Source organism: Tachyglossus aculeatus, chromosome 4, assembly GCF_015852505.1.
Source record: "Tachyglossus aculeatus isolate mTacAcu1 chromosome 4, mTacAcu1.pri, whole genome shotgun sequence".
Classification (NCBI taxonomy): Eukaryota; Metazoa; Chordata; class Mammalia; order Monotremata; family Tachyglossidae; genus Tachyglossus; species Tachyglossus aculeatus.
In genome coordinates this window covers 47968790-47985692 of record NC_052069.1, presented here as the reverse complement: position 1 = coordinate 47985692, position 16903 = coordinate 47968790, and the positions used below count along the sequence as shown (strand labels likewise).

Sequence of the window (16903 nt, the reverse complement as noted above, 5' to 3'; positions counted from 1 at the left end):
CAGTTGATTAAATAGGTGGGTGTATGTAGAGGTTTTCATGGAATAGTAGACAGGATAGCCAATGGTAATAGGGAAACCAATGACTTGATTTTTGGAAAAAATCCGCCCCTGCCTGAGGGTTTGAAATTTGTGCTTCCACCACCCCATGTGAGCATGAAAATTGCGTTGGCACATCCTCGCCGGGCAAGGGAAGCAAAGCTCGGCTCTCTTGTTTTCACAAGCCGGCTTAACCTGGCCCAACCACAGAGGCTCTCTGCAGCCTTGGCCCTTTTAGTTCCTCCATCATGCCTCATCTAGAGCTGCCCCTATCCAGATGTAATCATCTCTGTTTCTGCTCCTTGACAAGTTCCTGCCTGGGCTAAGTAACGAAAGGTAGCAGTACGCTCTCCTCTTCGTGGGGGACGCAGCCATGAGCAGTTCCCGTTTGGAACTGGTGGAAAACAGAGGCAGCCACAGGCCATGTTTTGTTTTGTTGTCTGTCTCCCCCTTCTAGACCGTGAGCCCGTTGTTGGGTTGGGACCGTCTCTATATGTTGCTGACTTGTACTTTCCACGTGCTTAGTACAGTGTTCTGCACACAGTAAGTGCTCAATAAATATGAATGACTGAATGGAAAAGAGGGCTCAGCACTACAGTAACTTTAAGCAGCCAAAATTGCTCCATGAGCGCTTACTGTGTGCAGAGCACTGTACTGAGCACTTGGGAGAATACAATATAATGATAAACAGACACATTCCCTGCCCTCAGTGAGGTTACAGTTCTGGTGAGCCCAGTCCATTTCTGTGGGGTCAGGCCAGACTCGGGGAGAGGTGCGGTGCACGCTGTGCTTTGCTATGGTATAGGTAATAATAATAATAGTTACAGTATTTGTTAAGCACTTACTATGTGCCAGGCACTGTACTAAGCACTAGGGTGGATACGAGCAAATCAGGTTGGATACGGTCCCTGTCTCATGTGAGGGCTTGCAGTCTCAATCCCCATTTTCCAGATGAGGTAGCTGAGGCACAGAGAAGTGAAGTGACTTGCCCAAGGTCACCCAACAGACAAGTGGCAGAGCCAGGATTAGAGCCCATGCCCTTCTGACTCTCGGGCCCATGCTCTATCCACTTCGCTTTGCTGCTCTGAGGGGAGAGCATTGTCTTAGCTTGTTTGGAAATGGGTTGGAACGGCTAAATGGGGTGGGACTGGGGGGAAGCTTAGCGGGAAGGAGGAGACGTGGATCTTTCTGATGACCTTTCTTCTTGCTCGGCCCAGAAGGTTGGTGGTAGAAAGAGGGTGCTTAGGTGGTCCTCCCTCCCCTCAGCTCACGGAGCCGTGTGTGACCTGCCCACCGACCCCAGGTTGTTTGCCGACAGACTTGCTAATTAAGCGCCAGAAGTCCGCATCGGCCTTGCCAAGAGCCATGGCCGGGCCAAAGTTCTCAGCTGCTTCTCGTTGTTTTCCTGCAACTGGCTGCCAGGAACATCCTAATTAAAAATAAACAGGTCTTGACGTTTTTCTGCCCCGGTTACCTAGGTTTGGAGGATGAGTCCTATGGGTCGGCTACAGCTCCGGACGAACCCCAAGCAACCACCAACTCCCTCCCCATCACCGAGCGCCCACCGAGGGGGCGGGACGTGGGTGAGCTGTCTCGCTCCGTTCAGTCTTCCTGGCTGAGAAGAAGCGGTTGGGTGGCAGAGAGGGGCCAGCCGAACCACCAGGCGCAGGCTGAGCGGTGGAGGTATACGGGCAGGGGACGAGAGAAATAGCAGCCTCAGTGTGTGCCGTTTAATGATTTCCACCCCGGGGCTCCAAGCGAAGGGGTAGTGGAAGAGCGCAGCCTCTCCTGAGGGGGGTTAGGATTTCATTGGAGAGCGAGGCCAGTCACATGAGAGATCCTGGCACTCTGTCCAGGGTAGGCCGGACACAAGCCTGCCGGAGGGTTGGGAGCCGATGGTATTGACTTGGCTGAGGGGAAAGGTCCCAGACTGATCTGGAAGCAGGAGGAGGAGGAGGAGATTGTTCCCAGCCTGGGGTAGTAGCCTGCGGTAGCAGCAGCTGGCTCTATGTAGTGTTCGGTTCTTAACTTCTGCAAATTGCTGAGCGCAAGAGCAGTGGCCGCCAACTTATCTTTCCCCTCGAAAGAAGCGTGGGGTCCGGAAGATTGGAAAATGCCCAAGCAGTGCAGTGCCTTCCACACTCTGTCAGCGGCTCTGTGCTGCTTTTATCACCGTAAGTCTGTCGTTGGAGGCAAGGTAGGTGCTAGCCCCAGATCTAACAGGTCTACAAATCCCCCACGCGGGCTGGGAAGCTTGGCTTTCCCAAGAAGCTTTGTTTAAAAGTTGGTTTATTTGCGGGATGCACCAGACAGTTGTCTCTGGGGGATGATGGTTTGTTGCCAGGATATCATTCCGTGTCAAGATCTTTGTATTCTCCCTGTGTTGCATCTGCAGTCTTTTGGCTATAGGCCTCTTTTTGCTTTTTTTGAGGGGAGGGTAGTGATTCTAAGTCTTATTGGCCTGTATCTTTAAGCTGAAATGTCTGCCAAGAGATGAAGTTATTTTTCTTGGATCAGACATTGGCATAGACTGTTTAGGATCTTGTATTTTTTTGGCCCGTGTCAAGACTTTCAGAAGTATTTGTCTGTAGAAGCTCACCGGCTTGTTTGATTTGCGAGCAAAGATTGACACCTTTCAGGGTATAAAATTGGCCACTTGTCTCCACTCATAACATTAAATCCTGATGCTTTCACATGAAGTGTCGGTACTCGAATTGGATGGGAATGTATAGTGGAAGAATTTCATCTGACTGATTCCATTGATGGAGGGGATGAACATATGCTAATGAAATATTCCGTGCCCTGCATCGCATGCTTTTGAAATCCATTTAAAATTAAAATGAGTTGACGCTCCTTCTGATCTTGGTGTTCTCAGAGAGCAAGAATCCTGTCAGCTTTGCCCCCAAGTAACTTGCAGACTTAATGCTATGTAGATAGATTCATGGAAAGTAAGAATCTAAAAGGAGCTCATAGACCATTGCCTGCAGCCTGAAGTTGCCACCAGGTCACACTGGGAGAGTAAAGCAGGTAACCTCTCCAGTAGAACGGCCAAACTGCCTCGTCCTTTCCATCAAACAAACCTTTACGGGTTGGTTACGTTTTGCTTCTTCTTAATTCACCCTTAAAAACATCCAAAGGTGTAGACGGCTGCACTAGATGAAAGGAAGTAAATGTACTTTCTGTCATAAAGGCGGCCACTGCATTGTTCGAAGAGGTTCTGTGGCGTTCATCTGAATCAATAGGTTTTGGGCCATGGTGGCCAATTAACCAACAGTAAGTACCATTCCCAATCTCCCTCTCTTAAGAGGGACTCTTACTGCTTCATGCCCAGTGGGTCAAGGCTATTACCTAAATGTAGACTCTCCTGATTTAGGTCAGAAGAAATTGGATCATTGATGTTATTTTAAAGTGGTCAAAGATAGACCAGTAGGCCCATCTGAGAGTGAATCGCATGGATCTGGGGACTGACCAAGGTATTTTACAGCCCAGAAATCCTTTGGGAGGCCTGATTTGCTAATTGTACTGTTGCACCCCAGAATCTGGGACTATAGAGAAGTATTTCTGATTAGGTCTTGGAGTGCCAGTTGTGTTTTGGAGAGGGTGTCAACCCCATCAAGTGAAAGCTCCTAGTGGGCAGGGATTGTGTCAGTTATTCTGTACTTTCCAAGCACCTAGTACAGTGCACAGCACTGAGTGGGAACTCAGTAAATGCTGCTGCTACTAATTAGTGATGGTATTTGTTAAGCGCTTACTATGTGCGAAGCACTGTTCTAAGCGCTGGGGGGGATACAAGGTGATCAGGTTGTCCCACGTGGGGCTCACAGTCTTAATCCCCATTTTACAGATGAGGTGACTGAGGCCCAGAGAAGTGAAGTGACTTGCCCAAAGTCACACAGCTGACAAGTGACGGAGCAGAATTAGAATCCACGACTTCTGACTCCCAAGCCCGGGCTCTTTCTACCGAGCCATGCAGCTTCTCACTACTACCATTAGGGTGGAGGAAAGGCATATTGACCCGTAGGGTTGTGGTAGAATCTGCCCTGGGGTGAATTTGTGCTGTGGCCGAGTGGAAAACACAGACCTGGGTTCTAATACCGGTTCCATCACATGTCTGCTGTGTGACCTTGGGCAAGTGACTTCACTTTTCTGTGCCTCAGTTATCTCATCTGCAAAATGGGGATTTAATGGCCGTTCTCCCTCCTACTTAGACTTTGAGCCCTTTGTGGGACCTGATTATCTTCTATTTATCCCAGTGCTTAGTACGGTGCTTGACACACAGTAAGTGCCTACAAATACTATTATTATTATCATCATTATTATTACTATTATTAATGACCTCAAAGCAGATTCTACCACAACCCATGAATATCATTCATGTGCAAGTTGAAAAGAGACTTTCCAAGACTTCCTGGAGACTTAATCCAGAGCAAACGAGACCCTGCCTCACCCTCCCTAACTTCCCACCCAAAAACCTCCACTCCCAACCAAGCTACCGCCCTTGATTTTCGTGTCCAAGAAGAGGATGATATCCTCCATTGCACTCAGAGTGCTTCTTCTGATTGAGAATCAATGCTCCTGTCACTTGGGGCCTCATAGACTGTGAGCCCATTGTTGGGTGGGGACTGCCTCTGTTGCCAACTTGTACTTCCCAAACGCTTAGTACAGTGCTCTGCACACAGTAAGCACACAATAAATATGATTGAATGAATGACTAGGCACAGGAATGGATCTTCTCGCTGACACTGGAGAAGCAGTGTTGCCTAGTGGAATTCATTCATTCAGTCGTATTTATTGTGCACTTATTGTGTGCACAGCACTGTACTAAGCGTTTGGGAAGTACAAGTTGGCAACATATAGAGAAGGTCCCTACCCAACAATGGGCTCACAGTCTAGAAGGGGGAGACAGACAACAAAACAAAACATATGGACAGGTGTCAAGTCATCAGAATAAATAGAAATAAAGCTAGATGTGCATCATTTACAAAATAAATAGAATAGTAAATATGTACAAGTAAAATAGAGTACTAAATTTGTACAAACATATATAAAGATGCTGTGGGAAGGGGAAGGAGGTAAGGCTGGGGGGATGGGGAGGAGGAGAGGAAAAAGGGTTCTCAGACAGGCCTGGGTATCAGAGGACCTGGGTTTTGATACTAGCTCTGCCACGTGCTTGTTGTGTGACCTTGTGCAAGTCACTTAATTTCTCTTGTGCCTCAGTTCCCTCATCTATAAAATGGGGGTTAAATCCTCCTCCTTTCGACTTAGACCGTGAACCCCATGCGGTACATGAACTACGTCCACCCCGATGAACTTGTATCTACCCCAGTGCTTAGAACAATGCTTGACACATAGGAACAAATACCATAAAGAAAGAAAGATGATGAATGGCTTGCAAGAAGGCAAAGCCCTGCTCCTCAAACTCTTTGTTTTCCAAATCTGACCCATAGTCTCTCATCTCCTCTCAACCTTTCCTAAGCTTCTCTAGGAAGAAATGCCTCCCTCACTGCAATGTTTTATTATGTTAGTAGTTGTCCACAAGCCATGCTCTAGTTCTGTTGACTTCTACTTCAGAGTTTTGCTTGTTCTGATTGGTTTCCATTACTATAAGAGATTCAAAATTAAGTTGGGATTGGTTGCCTGATAATAGAACAGAAATAAAGCTTCAGTTCTTGACCATTGACATTGCTTTACTTGGCAGGAATTTCTCATACCAAAAATAACACCGAGGTTGTCATGGTAACTTTCCAGTTGATCTAATCCATATTGTCTCTGGAGAAAGTGGAACAGTATTAATAGTGTTTGTTTTATGGGAAAAGAACTAAAAATACCACAGCCGTTTACACAGAATCCTATCCCAGGTGGCTGGTTTTAAAAAAAAAATAAAAAAGATGATTTGTAGGGGGATGTTTCAGTATTTAAGGTCTGTTTGGTGGACTAAAATAGGTTTGATTTATCTTGGAATAAACTGGCTGGGCCAGAAAGCGGGGGGTCATATGCAGTGAACAGGGTTTCCTGCCAAAGGCCAGATTAACCCCAACTGGGGATTGATTGAGTGGGATGTTGGGAATGGGAAGAAAAGATTTAGGCAGGTGTAAAGTGAGCATCTGGTACACGTAGGGTGACCATCCAGCTTTCAGCTGCTCTGCCCCAGTCCAATGCAGGCCACGGGGGAAACGGGAGAGATCCGCCAAAGGGAGTCCGTGATTCTTGAGTACACCACCATATTTTGATGCATTCTTACTGCCTCAGGAATGCCAGTTTATTGGAGCATTCATTTCCAGATGAACGGCAAAAAAGAGGGTGACAGTGGACATGGATGAGGATAGCTTTTCACTGACAATGGATGGTGGGTAGGGACAGTGGCTCATCTACCCCAGTGCTTAGAACAGTGCTTGCACATAGTAATTAAGCACTCAACAAACACCACAGTGATTTTTCTTAGTATGGTAGTTCCGGAGAGTCGAGCTTTTATTCCAACTGCACTGTTAAAGTGTGACCCTCCAATGAGAATCGCTGTATCTACCTGTTCCCCATTCAGTCTGCCCTTCTTAAAAATGGTAATAGTAAAGCAGAGTCACGAGAAAAACCTGCATGCTAGGGCAATATGATCAGGAAACAGTCAGCCAATCCCAGCTGAATACATAATAATAATAAACAATAAGAAATAATAATCAAATAAGAATAAGTAATAGTAAAATGCATAATAATAATTATTGTTGTTATTATTATTGTGGTATTTGTTAAGTGCTTACTATGTGCCAGGCACCGTACTAAACGTTGGGGTGAATACAAGCAAACTGGGTTGGACACAGTCCCTGTCCCACGTGGGGCGCACAGTCTTCAGTCCCCATTTTCCAGATGAGGCAATTGAGACAAAGAGAAGTTAAGTGACTTGCCCAATGTCACAGAGCAGACAAGTGGTTGAGCCGGAATTAGAACCCAGATCCTTTTGAGTCCCAGGCCCTTGCTGTACCCACTAAGCCACACTGCTTCCCTAGTGAGTGATGGGTGAAGGTGGACAGAATAAGGAGCGAAATTGTCTCTACTTCTGATTGATGCCCACACGTCTGCACACAGTAAGCGCTCAATAAATACGATTGATTGATTGATCTCCCAACTAGCTCCAGTCAGCTCCTTACATGGGCCAAGTTCTGGCTGCTTGCTTCTTCATCCCCTGACTCACCTCCCCGTGGACATACTCACTCAGATCACCCACTGGTCCTGTCCCCTTGGGATTTCCACGATAACAGAGAAGCAGCACGGCAGCAAGGCCAGAGAAGCAAGGCTCTACTTCTCTGTGCCTCAGTAACCTCAATTGTAAAATGGGGATTAAGACTATGGGGCATGGTCTGTATCCAACCTGATTATCTTGGATCTACCCCAGCGCTTAGTACAGTGCCTAGCACATAGTAAGCGCTTAAAAAAACCAACAGGCAAGTCTCCAGCAAAGCTCCCCAAATAATCTCCCAGCAGCTGGTGCCATATAAATTAACTCTGGTGTTATTATGGTGCTCAGTGTGCAGTAAGTGCTCAATAAATACCACTGCTGTTAGAGGTATTCAGGTAGAAGGGAGGGTGTGAATCAGAGGTCAGCAGTGAGAGAAAAGAAAAGGATGAACAGTGAGTAGGTTGGCTTACGAGGAGCAAAGCGTGGGTGTAGTGGGAGAGGATCAATGACTGAGTACCATAAAGCTGATGGCTGGGGATTTTTCATTTTCCGTTGGAGGTTTTTGAGGAGTGAAGAGATGAGTGGAAAAAAAGATGTTTTAGGAAAATGATCTGCACCGCAAAGTGAAATATGGGCTAGGGACGGGAAAAGGCTGGAGACAGGGAGGTCAGTGAGGAGGCTGATGCAGTAAAGTCATTTTGGATGGGGAGGAAGGGATGGATGTTATGAAGAAATAACCAGATTTGGTGACTGAACATGGGGTTTGAAATAAAGAGAGAACTTGAGGATGATGCCATGGCTGTGAGCTTCAGAGACTGGGAGGATGGTGGTGTTTTCAGCAGTGATTTTTTTTTATTGTATTTATTAAGCACTTATTATGTGCCAGACACTTTACTAAGCGCTGGGTTAGATGCAAGATAATCAGGTTAGACACGGTCCATGTCCCATATGGGACTCACAATCTTAATCCCCATTTTACAGATGAGGTAACTGAGGCACAAAGAAGTTAAGGGACTTACCATAGGTCACACAGCAGACAAGTGGGGGAGCATTGATGGCAGACAGTGGAGGCAAAGTTAGAGGGAGTAGAGGATTTGGGAGGGAAGATGAGGAGTTCAGTTTTAGACATGGTGATCTTGAGGTGTCGGAAGGACATCCTTGTAATTTTGTTGAGTGCTCACCTGGTGAGTGGCACTGTTCTAGATGCTTGAGAAATACAGAATAAATAACACATCTTCTGTCCCACGGGAGAGGTAAAAGAAAAGGTATTTCTAGTGTTTGTAAAATTATTGAATTTTCAGTTAGACCTAGCTGTAATGAATCTTAGTGCCTGTCTCCTCCACTAGATTGTAAACTCCTAGAGTGCAGGGACTGTGTTCAGTTGGTTTTTCATCACTGGGAATTTGGTGAGTGTGGGTGGGGTAAGCTGTTTTCTCGACTCCTTTTTTTTTTCCCGCATTCTTCACGTGCATGTGTCCATTTTCGTGTGGTTCATCTTCACTTCGTGTCTTTAACGCGCATCGTGGCTGGGGGACAGGAGTGGGGGGAGAGTCGCGCAGTGAGAAGGTTGGCCGAGGGGGAATGCTGGGCTCTTAGGATCTTTTCAAGGGCCTTTGTTAAAGCACTCGCTGGGTGCCTGGCACTGGTGCCAGGGAAACATTCAAATGACATAGGCCCCCAGGGGTTGCGCAGGAATCTCCATTTTATAGATGAGGCTATTGGCATACAGAAACGGACTTGCCCAAGGTCACCCAGTAGACAAAGGGAGGAACTTGTTTCATTGTCTGTCTCCCCACTTCTAGACTGTGAGCCTGTTGTTGGGTAGGGATTGTCTATCTGTTGCCAAATTGTACTTTCCAAGCGCTTAGTACAGTGCTCTGCACACAGTAAGCGCTCAATAAATACGATTGAATGAATGAATACTATAAAAATAACTGTAGACATTTCTTAAGCACTTACTGTGTGCCGAGCACTGGGGAGGATACATGACAATCAGATTGAACACAGCGCCTGCCTATAAGGAGCTCACAACCTGAGCAGGAGGGAAAACATGTATTCAATCCCTATTTTACTGGTGAGGAAGTGGAGACCCAGAAAAGTTAGGTGATTAGCCCAAGGTCACGCAGCATGCAAATGGCAGAGCCGGAGGTGGAACCCAGGTCTTTTCTCAGGCCTGTGCTCTTTCCACTAAGCAACCCTGCCTCTATTAACTCTATTGTACTTTCCAAGTTGAGAGCTTAGTACAGTGCCGTGCACAGAGTAAACACTCAGTGAGTATTGTTGATTGATTAGTTGAGATTAAACACTATTAGAGGTGAGGATTCATGCCGTAAGGACACTTTAAAACTGTATTAGTAGTAATTCTGAATTTTGAGCAGTCGGTCAGTCATTTGAGTGCTTACTATGTGCTGAACACCGTACTGAGAGCCTGGGAAAGTACAGTGCAAAAATATAACAGATGCATATCCTGCCCACAGTGACGTTACAGTCTAGAGGACCCAGTTTAGTACAGAGCACTGCACTAAATATGACAGAAACACAGGACACGATCCCTGCATATAAAGAGTTTAGGGACATAGCATGGCTTAATGGAAAGAGCCTGGGCTTGGGTGTCAGAGGTTATGGGTTCTGATCCCAGCTCTGCCGCTTGTCTGCTGGGTGACCTTTGACAAGTCACTTCAATCAATCAATCAATCGTATTTATTGAGCGCTTACTGTGTGCAGAGCACTGTATGAAGCGCTTGGGAAGTACAAGTTGGCAACATATAGAGACAGTCCCTACCCAACAGTGGGCTCACAGTCTAGAAGGGGGAGACAGAGAACAAAACCAAACATATTAACAAAATAAAATAAATATAATAGATATGTACAAGTAAAATAAATAGAGTAATAAATATGTACAAACATATATACATATATACAGGTGCTGTGGGGAAGGGAAGGAGGTAAGACGGGGGTGGGGATGGAGAGGGGGACGAGGGGGAGAGGAAGGAAGGGGCTCAGTATGGGAAGGCCTCCTGGAGGAGGTGAACTCTCAGTAGGGCCTTGAAGGGAGGAAGAGAGCTAGCTTGGCGGATGGGCAGAGGGAGGGCATTCCAGGCCCGGGGGATGATGTGGGCCGGGGGTCGACGGCGGGACAGGCGAGAACGAGGTACAGTGAGGAGATTAGTGGTGGAGGAGCGGAGGTTGCGGGCTGGGCAGTAGAAGGAGAGAAGGGAGGTGAGGTAGGAAGGGGCGAGGTGATGGACAGCCTTGAAGCCCAGGGTGAGGAGTTTCAGCCTGATGCGCAGATTGATTGGTAGCCACTGGAGATTTTTGAGGAGGGGAGTAACATGCCCAGAGCGTTTCTGGACAAAGACAATCCGGGCAGCAGCATGAAGTATGGATTGAAGTGGGGAGAGACACGAGGATGGAAGATCAGAGAGAAGGCTGATGCAGTAGTCCAGATGGGATAGGATGAGAGCTTGAACGAGCAGGGTAGCAGTTTGGATGGAGAGGAAAGGGCGGATCTTGGCAATGCTGCAGAGCTGAGACCGGCAGGTTTTGGTGACGGCTTGGATGTGAGGGGTGAATGAGAGAGCGGAGTCGAGGATGACACCAAGGTTGCGGGCTTGTGAGACGGGAAGGATGGTAGTGCTGTCAACAGTGATGGGAAAGTCAGGGAGAGGGCAGGGTTTGGGAGGGAAGACAAGGAGTTCAGTCTTGGACATGTTGAGTTTTAGGTGGCGGGCAGACTTCACTTCTCTGGGCCTCAGTTCCCTCATCTATGAAATGGGGATTGAGACTGTGAGCCCCATATGGGATAGGGACTATGTCCAACTCAATTTGCTTGTATCAACCCCAGTGCTGGTACAGTGCCTGGCACATAGTATGCACTTAACAAATACCATCATTATTATTATTATGTTTCAGGGACCTTTGCCCAGCCCATTAAAGTTTGAGGTAATTTGAGAGTCGCCTGAAGTGATAGGAGATTTTACTTTTGAAAGCTTTACTTTTGAAAGACTCTAGGGGCGGGAGACTGAGCAGGGAAGGGCTCCCACCGTCTTTCCCAGGGGCAGAATTCCAGATCAGAATTCCAGATCCCCTGGCACTAGTGATTCCTGGCAGCTTCCCTGTCTGTGCCTGCTGATGGTATTAGATCTCCAGGGGGGTGACAGGCTCCCCGGGTGTCAAGGCCGGCCTGCCTCAGCCTATTTGCTGCCCACCAAGCCCACCCCATGGGAACCGCAGCCCCCAGGGGAGGGGGTCGTTCCCGAGAGCTGGGGGTGGGGATGGGAGGATACCCGGGGGTCACACCGCCCATCCTCCTAGTCCAGGGCTGGGCTGCCCACCACAGGCAGCCCTGGAGGCAATTTGTATTTATTTATTTATAAAATTCTTTTCATGGTAACGCTTATTGTGTTATGGATAGAAGAACCGTTACCAAGGTTGTAGAATATGGCGAGGACGGGACGTCTGGAGAAAATATATCCATAGAGACGCTACGACTCAGAAACGACTCGACGTCATTTGGTAAAAATAATGATACTGTGTGTCAAACACTGTTCTAAGCACGGTAATAACTGTGGTATTTGTTAAGCGCTTACTATGTGCCAGGCATTGCAGTAAGCGCAGAAGTGGATTACAAGCAAATCGGGTTGGATGCAGTCCCTGTCCCACAAGGGGATCGTAGTCGTAATCCCCATTTTCCAGATGAGGTAACTGAGGCCCAGAGAAGTGAAATTACTTGCCCAAGGTCACACAGCAAAGTGGATTTAGTACTAGGGCCTTCTGACTCCCAGGCATGTGCTCTGTTCACTAGGTCAAATTGTCAGACACAGTCCCTGTCCCAAATGGGGCTCAGCCAATGTAGGAAGGAGAACAGGTCTCCTGGTCATCCAGGAGGTGCCGACTCCCTCTCGTGTTATCGGCTTCTGCTCCATCGTGACTCCTTCTAATCGACTTGCCCGAAGTCACCCAGCAGACAGTTGGCGGAGCCGGGATTTGAACCCACGACCTCCGACTCCCAAGCCCGGGCTCTTTCCACTGAGCCACGCTGCTTCTCTAATGAGGTGACTGAGGCCCAGACAAGTTGTGACTTGCCCAAAGTCACACAGCTGACAAGCGGCGGAGCTTGGATTATTCGAACCCATGGCCTCTGACTCCCAAGTCCGGGCTCTTTCCACTGAGCCATGCTGCTTCCCAACTCTTCCAACTGCTCAGTACAGTGTCCTGCATACGATGAGGAAACAGAAGCCCAGAGAACTTAAGTGACCTGCCCAAGGCCAAACAGCAGGTAAATGACAGCCCAGCCCGCACCCTCCACTCCTCTGCTGCCGCTCACCTCCTTACTGGGCCTCGTTCTTGCCCATCCTGCCATCGACCCCCGGACCACATCCTCCTCCCGGCCTGGAATGCCCTCCCTCTGCACATCCGCCAAGCTAGCCCTCTTCCTCCCTTCAGAGCCCTACTGAGAGCTCTCCCTCCTCTTCTCCTCCTCCTCCTCCTCATCATCAATCGTATTTATTGAGCACTTACTATGTGCAGAGCACTGTACTAAGCACTTGGGAAGTACAAATTGGCAACATATAGAGACAGTCCCTACCCAACATTGGGCTCACAGTCTAAAAGGGGGAGACAGAGAACAAAACCAAACATACTAACAAAATAAAATAAATAGAATAGATATGTACAAGTAAAATAAATAAACAAATAAATAAATAGAGTAATAAATATGTACAAACATATATACATATATACAGGTGCTGTGGGGAAGGGAAGGAGGTAAGATGGGGGGGGATGGAGAGGGGGACGAGGGGGAGAGGAAGGAAGGGGGTCAGTCTGGGAAGGCCTCCTCCCCATCCCCCCCGCCCTACCTCCTTCCCCTCCCCACGGCACCTGTATATATGTATATATGTTTACTCTATTTATTTTACTTGTACATATTTATTCTGTTTTATTTTGTTAAAATGTTTTGTTTTGTTGTCTGTCTCCCCCTTCTAGACTGTGAGCCCGCTGTTGGGTAGGGACCGTCTCTATATGTTGCCAACTTGTACTTCCCAAGCGCTTAGTACAGTGCTCTGCACACAGTAAGCGCTCAATAAATACGATTGAATGGATGAATGAATGAATCCCCATTTTACTGAGGAGGTAACTGAGGCACAGAAAAGTGAAGTGACTCGCCCAAGGTGTCACAGTAAGCAATTGGCAGAGCCAGGAGGAGAACCAAGGTCCTCTGACTCCCAGGCTGGCTCTTTCCAGCAGGCCTCTCTGCCAATGGCTTCTTCCTGCATGAGAAGGGCCAAGTGCAGTCCCTCTTCAGACAGGATCACCGTAACCGAGCTTCTCCCTCAAACTGTTTCCTCTGCCCTTAGGAGCTCTGAGTATCCAGTGCCAGGCTCAACAGGAAGGATACCCTGACGGGCAGCAGGCATTGGCACCCCGAGCTGGGCCCCCGAAGCGTGCTTCCTGGCATGGGCCTTGTGTTTGTTGGAGAAGCCTGGCCAGGAAGCCCAGGCCCGGCCAGGATCCTGGGAATGTTCTCACAGCCGGCTCTCAGGACACAGGTCCCCCCAGCCAGCGCAAAGCAGCATAGCCCAGTGAATAGAGCACGGGCTAGGGAGTCGGAAGATCTTGGGTTCTAATTCCGGTTCCGTCGTATGTCCGCTGCGTGACCTGGGGCAAGTCACTTCACTTCTCTGAGCCTAAGTTACCTTATCTGGAAAATGGGGATTGAGACTGTGAGCCCCACAGGGAACAAGGGACTGTGTCCAACCCTATTTCCTTTTACCCACCCCAATCAGTCAATCAATCAATCGTATTTATTGAGCGCTTACTGTGTGCAGAGCACTGTACTAAGCGCTTGGGAAGTACAAGTTGGCAGCATATAGAGACGGTCCCTACCCAACAGTGGGCTCACCCCAGCACTTAGTATAGTGCTTGGCACATAGTGAGTGCTTAACAAATACCACAGTTATTATTATTATTGGCCAAGATGGAGTACTCTGGGAACTGCCACTCCTCAGACCCCCGGGCCCATCCTGGATGCTCACTCCCAGCATAATGGGGAGAGATAGATGTTTCTTGCCTTATGCTGTCGAGTCATCTCTGACCCATAGCTACATCGCGGACACATCTCTCCCAGAACATCCCACCTCCATCTGCAATCGTTCTGGTCGAGTATCCATAGAGTTTTCTTGGTAAAAATCCTGAAGTGGTTTTCCATTACCACCTTCTGCACAGTGAACTTGAGTCTCCTCCCTCGGCTCTCTCCCATGCCACTGCTGCCCAGCACAGGGGAGTCTTTGACTTGTAGCTGATTGCCTTCAACTTGGTAGCCACTGACCAAACTAGGAGTGGAATGGGTATTCATCTACTTGACTCTCTCTCCCATAGTCGAGACTGGTAGAGTAAACTCTCGAGGTGCAACCCTGAGAAGGTGGTGGTATTTCACCGCGAGGTTGAAGCTGTTCTAGAGCCATCCTACTTCCTCCCAACCTGCTTTTGTCCTCCACTCCTTTGCTCATGAATCTCTCTCGTGACATAGCTCCATCATTTTTTTTACTAAAAAGAATCCCTTTCCTGAGCATTCATTGATCCTGGCCATTTTTCTGGCTTGTGGTGGGGGTGGGGGAAAGACAGTGCTGTTTGTATGTGTTCCCTTCTCAGGTCAGTCTTAGAGAATAATAGTAATAATAATAATAATGGCGTTTTTTAAGTGCTTATTATGTGCAAAGCACTGTTCTAAGCACTGGGGAAGTTACACGGTGATCCCATGACCTCTGACTCCAAAGCCTGGGCTCTGACGACCGCAAGCCCCATGGGGGCTGGGGGGCCATGTCCGACCCGAATGACTTGTCTCTACCCTACTGTCTACCCTATTGTCTATTTATTTATAAGTAAATTTATTTATTTATTTATTTATTTTACTTGTACCTTATCTATTCTATTTATTTTATTTTGTTAGTATGTTTGGTTTTGTTCTCTGTCTCCCCCTTCTAGACTGTGAGCCCACTGTTGGGTAGGGACTGTCTCTATATGTTGCCAGCTTGTACTTCCCAAGCGCTTAGTACAGTGCTTTGCACACAGTAAGTGCTCAATAAATACGATTGATGATGATGATGATCAGGTTGCCCCATGTGGGGCTCACAGTCTTAATCCCCATTTTACAGATGAGGTAACTGAGGCATAGAGAGGTTAAGTGACTTGCCCGAAGTCACACAACTGACAAGTGGCTGAGCTGAGATTTGAACCCACAACTTCAGACTCCAAAGCCCGGGCTCTTTCCACTGAGCCCCGCTGCTTCTCTAAGGACCCTGGAGTCCAGATATCCCCACACGAGTTTGGGTCTACACACCATATATCGTCTGGGCTTCAGTTTCTACTTCAGTAATAGGGAGAATGATCCTTTTCCTACTTGCCTCACAAGAATGCCGTGCACACAGAGTAGTAGCAGTGATCATTATTGTGGTTATTATTATTATTTTTATGATTATTACTACTAATAGTAGTAATAGCGCCGATCCTGTGCTGTAGCAGTGATACGGGATTTACAAAGTCTCCGGTCGGTTCCGACTTCTTGCCAACTCGGACTCCTGGGTGGAGGCTGCTCCTGGAGCCACTTTTGAAGTGTTTGCAGAAGGAGAGCCCCTCCTTAGGGCATTCTGGGAAATTCTCCATCCACAGATACCATCATCATCATCATCACCCGTCCCCCCAAGAAGAAGCGTCTCGTGGCCTGTCATTTTTGGGGACTGCTTTTCAGTTGGAGACTCTCATTCCCCCAGTGCCATTAATAACTCGAGTTCACCCTTAGAGTGATTGTGGCCAGTCCACTGTCTGGACGGGGGGCAGGAGGTGGGCAGAAGTTAAAATTCCCAATGGGGACCAGGAGGCAGGCTGGTTTAAATGCCTCTAGGCTGTACATGCCACACCAGGAAATCATCTAAATCGGATATAGAGGAAAGGCTCTCTCGGGAGTTTCAGCAGGGCAAGATGTTAACAAATGGCCCATGGAAACTCTCATCAGGGTTTCAGTTTACCTCTTAACTGGGAAGGAGGGGAAGACTAGGGCCAGAACTCGTATTAGGGTGCAGATGTGACTTTGGGGAACTAATATTCATTCATTCAATCAATCTTATTTATTGAGCGCCTTCTGGGGGATAAGCTGCAATATGACTACAGCCCCCTGGGTCCTGGCAGAATGTATGGTCATCTGATATTCCCCCCAACCCCACAGCACTTATGTACATACAATTAAAATATATATTATTAATAAATTAATATTAATAATATTAACAATCACTATACCAATGATTAATATTAATTATATTAAGTATTTATTCATATTAATGTCTCCTCCAAGAGGCCTTCCCAGGCTAAGCCACACTTTTCCTCATCTCCCACATCTTCTGCATCGCCCTGACTTGCTCCCTTTGCTCTTCCCCATCCCCTCCCAACAGCACTTATGCACATAACTGTAATTTTATTTATTTGTATTGATGTCTGTCTCCCCCAATCTAGACTGTAAGCTTGTTGTGTGTTCAGTAAATGCTCAATAAATATGATTGAATGAATGAATGTCTCGCTCCCCCTCTAGACTGTATGCTCATTATGGACATATCTATTCTATTTATTTTGTTAGTATGTTTGGTTTTGTTCTCTGTCTCCCCCTTCTAGACCCTGAGCCCACTGTTGGGTAGGGACTGTCTCTATATG

The 16903-nt window shown here is 47.5% G+C and overlaps 1 protein-coding gene across 2 annotated transcripts in view; it reads left to right on the top strand.

Moving 5' to 3' along the window:
* BCAR3 (BCAR3 adaptor protein, NSP family member) overlaps window positions 1–16903 on the top strand; it is a 197540-nt gene that overhangs the window by 119110 nt on the left and 61527 nt on the right. Inside the window, exon 1 of one of the 2 annotated variants that reach the window (XM_038745806.1) lies at window positions 2012–2233. The exons of the other annotated variant lie outside the window; for it this stretch is intronic. Coding sequence (XP_038601734.1) covers window positions 2150–2233 — 84 coding nt within the window. The 5' untranslated portion in view covers window positions 2012–2149. Of the gene's footprint in view, window positions 1–2011; window positions 2234–16903 lie in introns of those variants that run through there. 2 annotated transcript variants of the gene reach the window in all.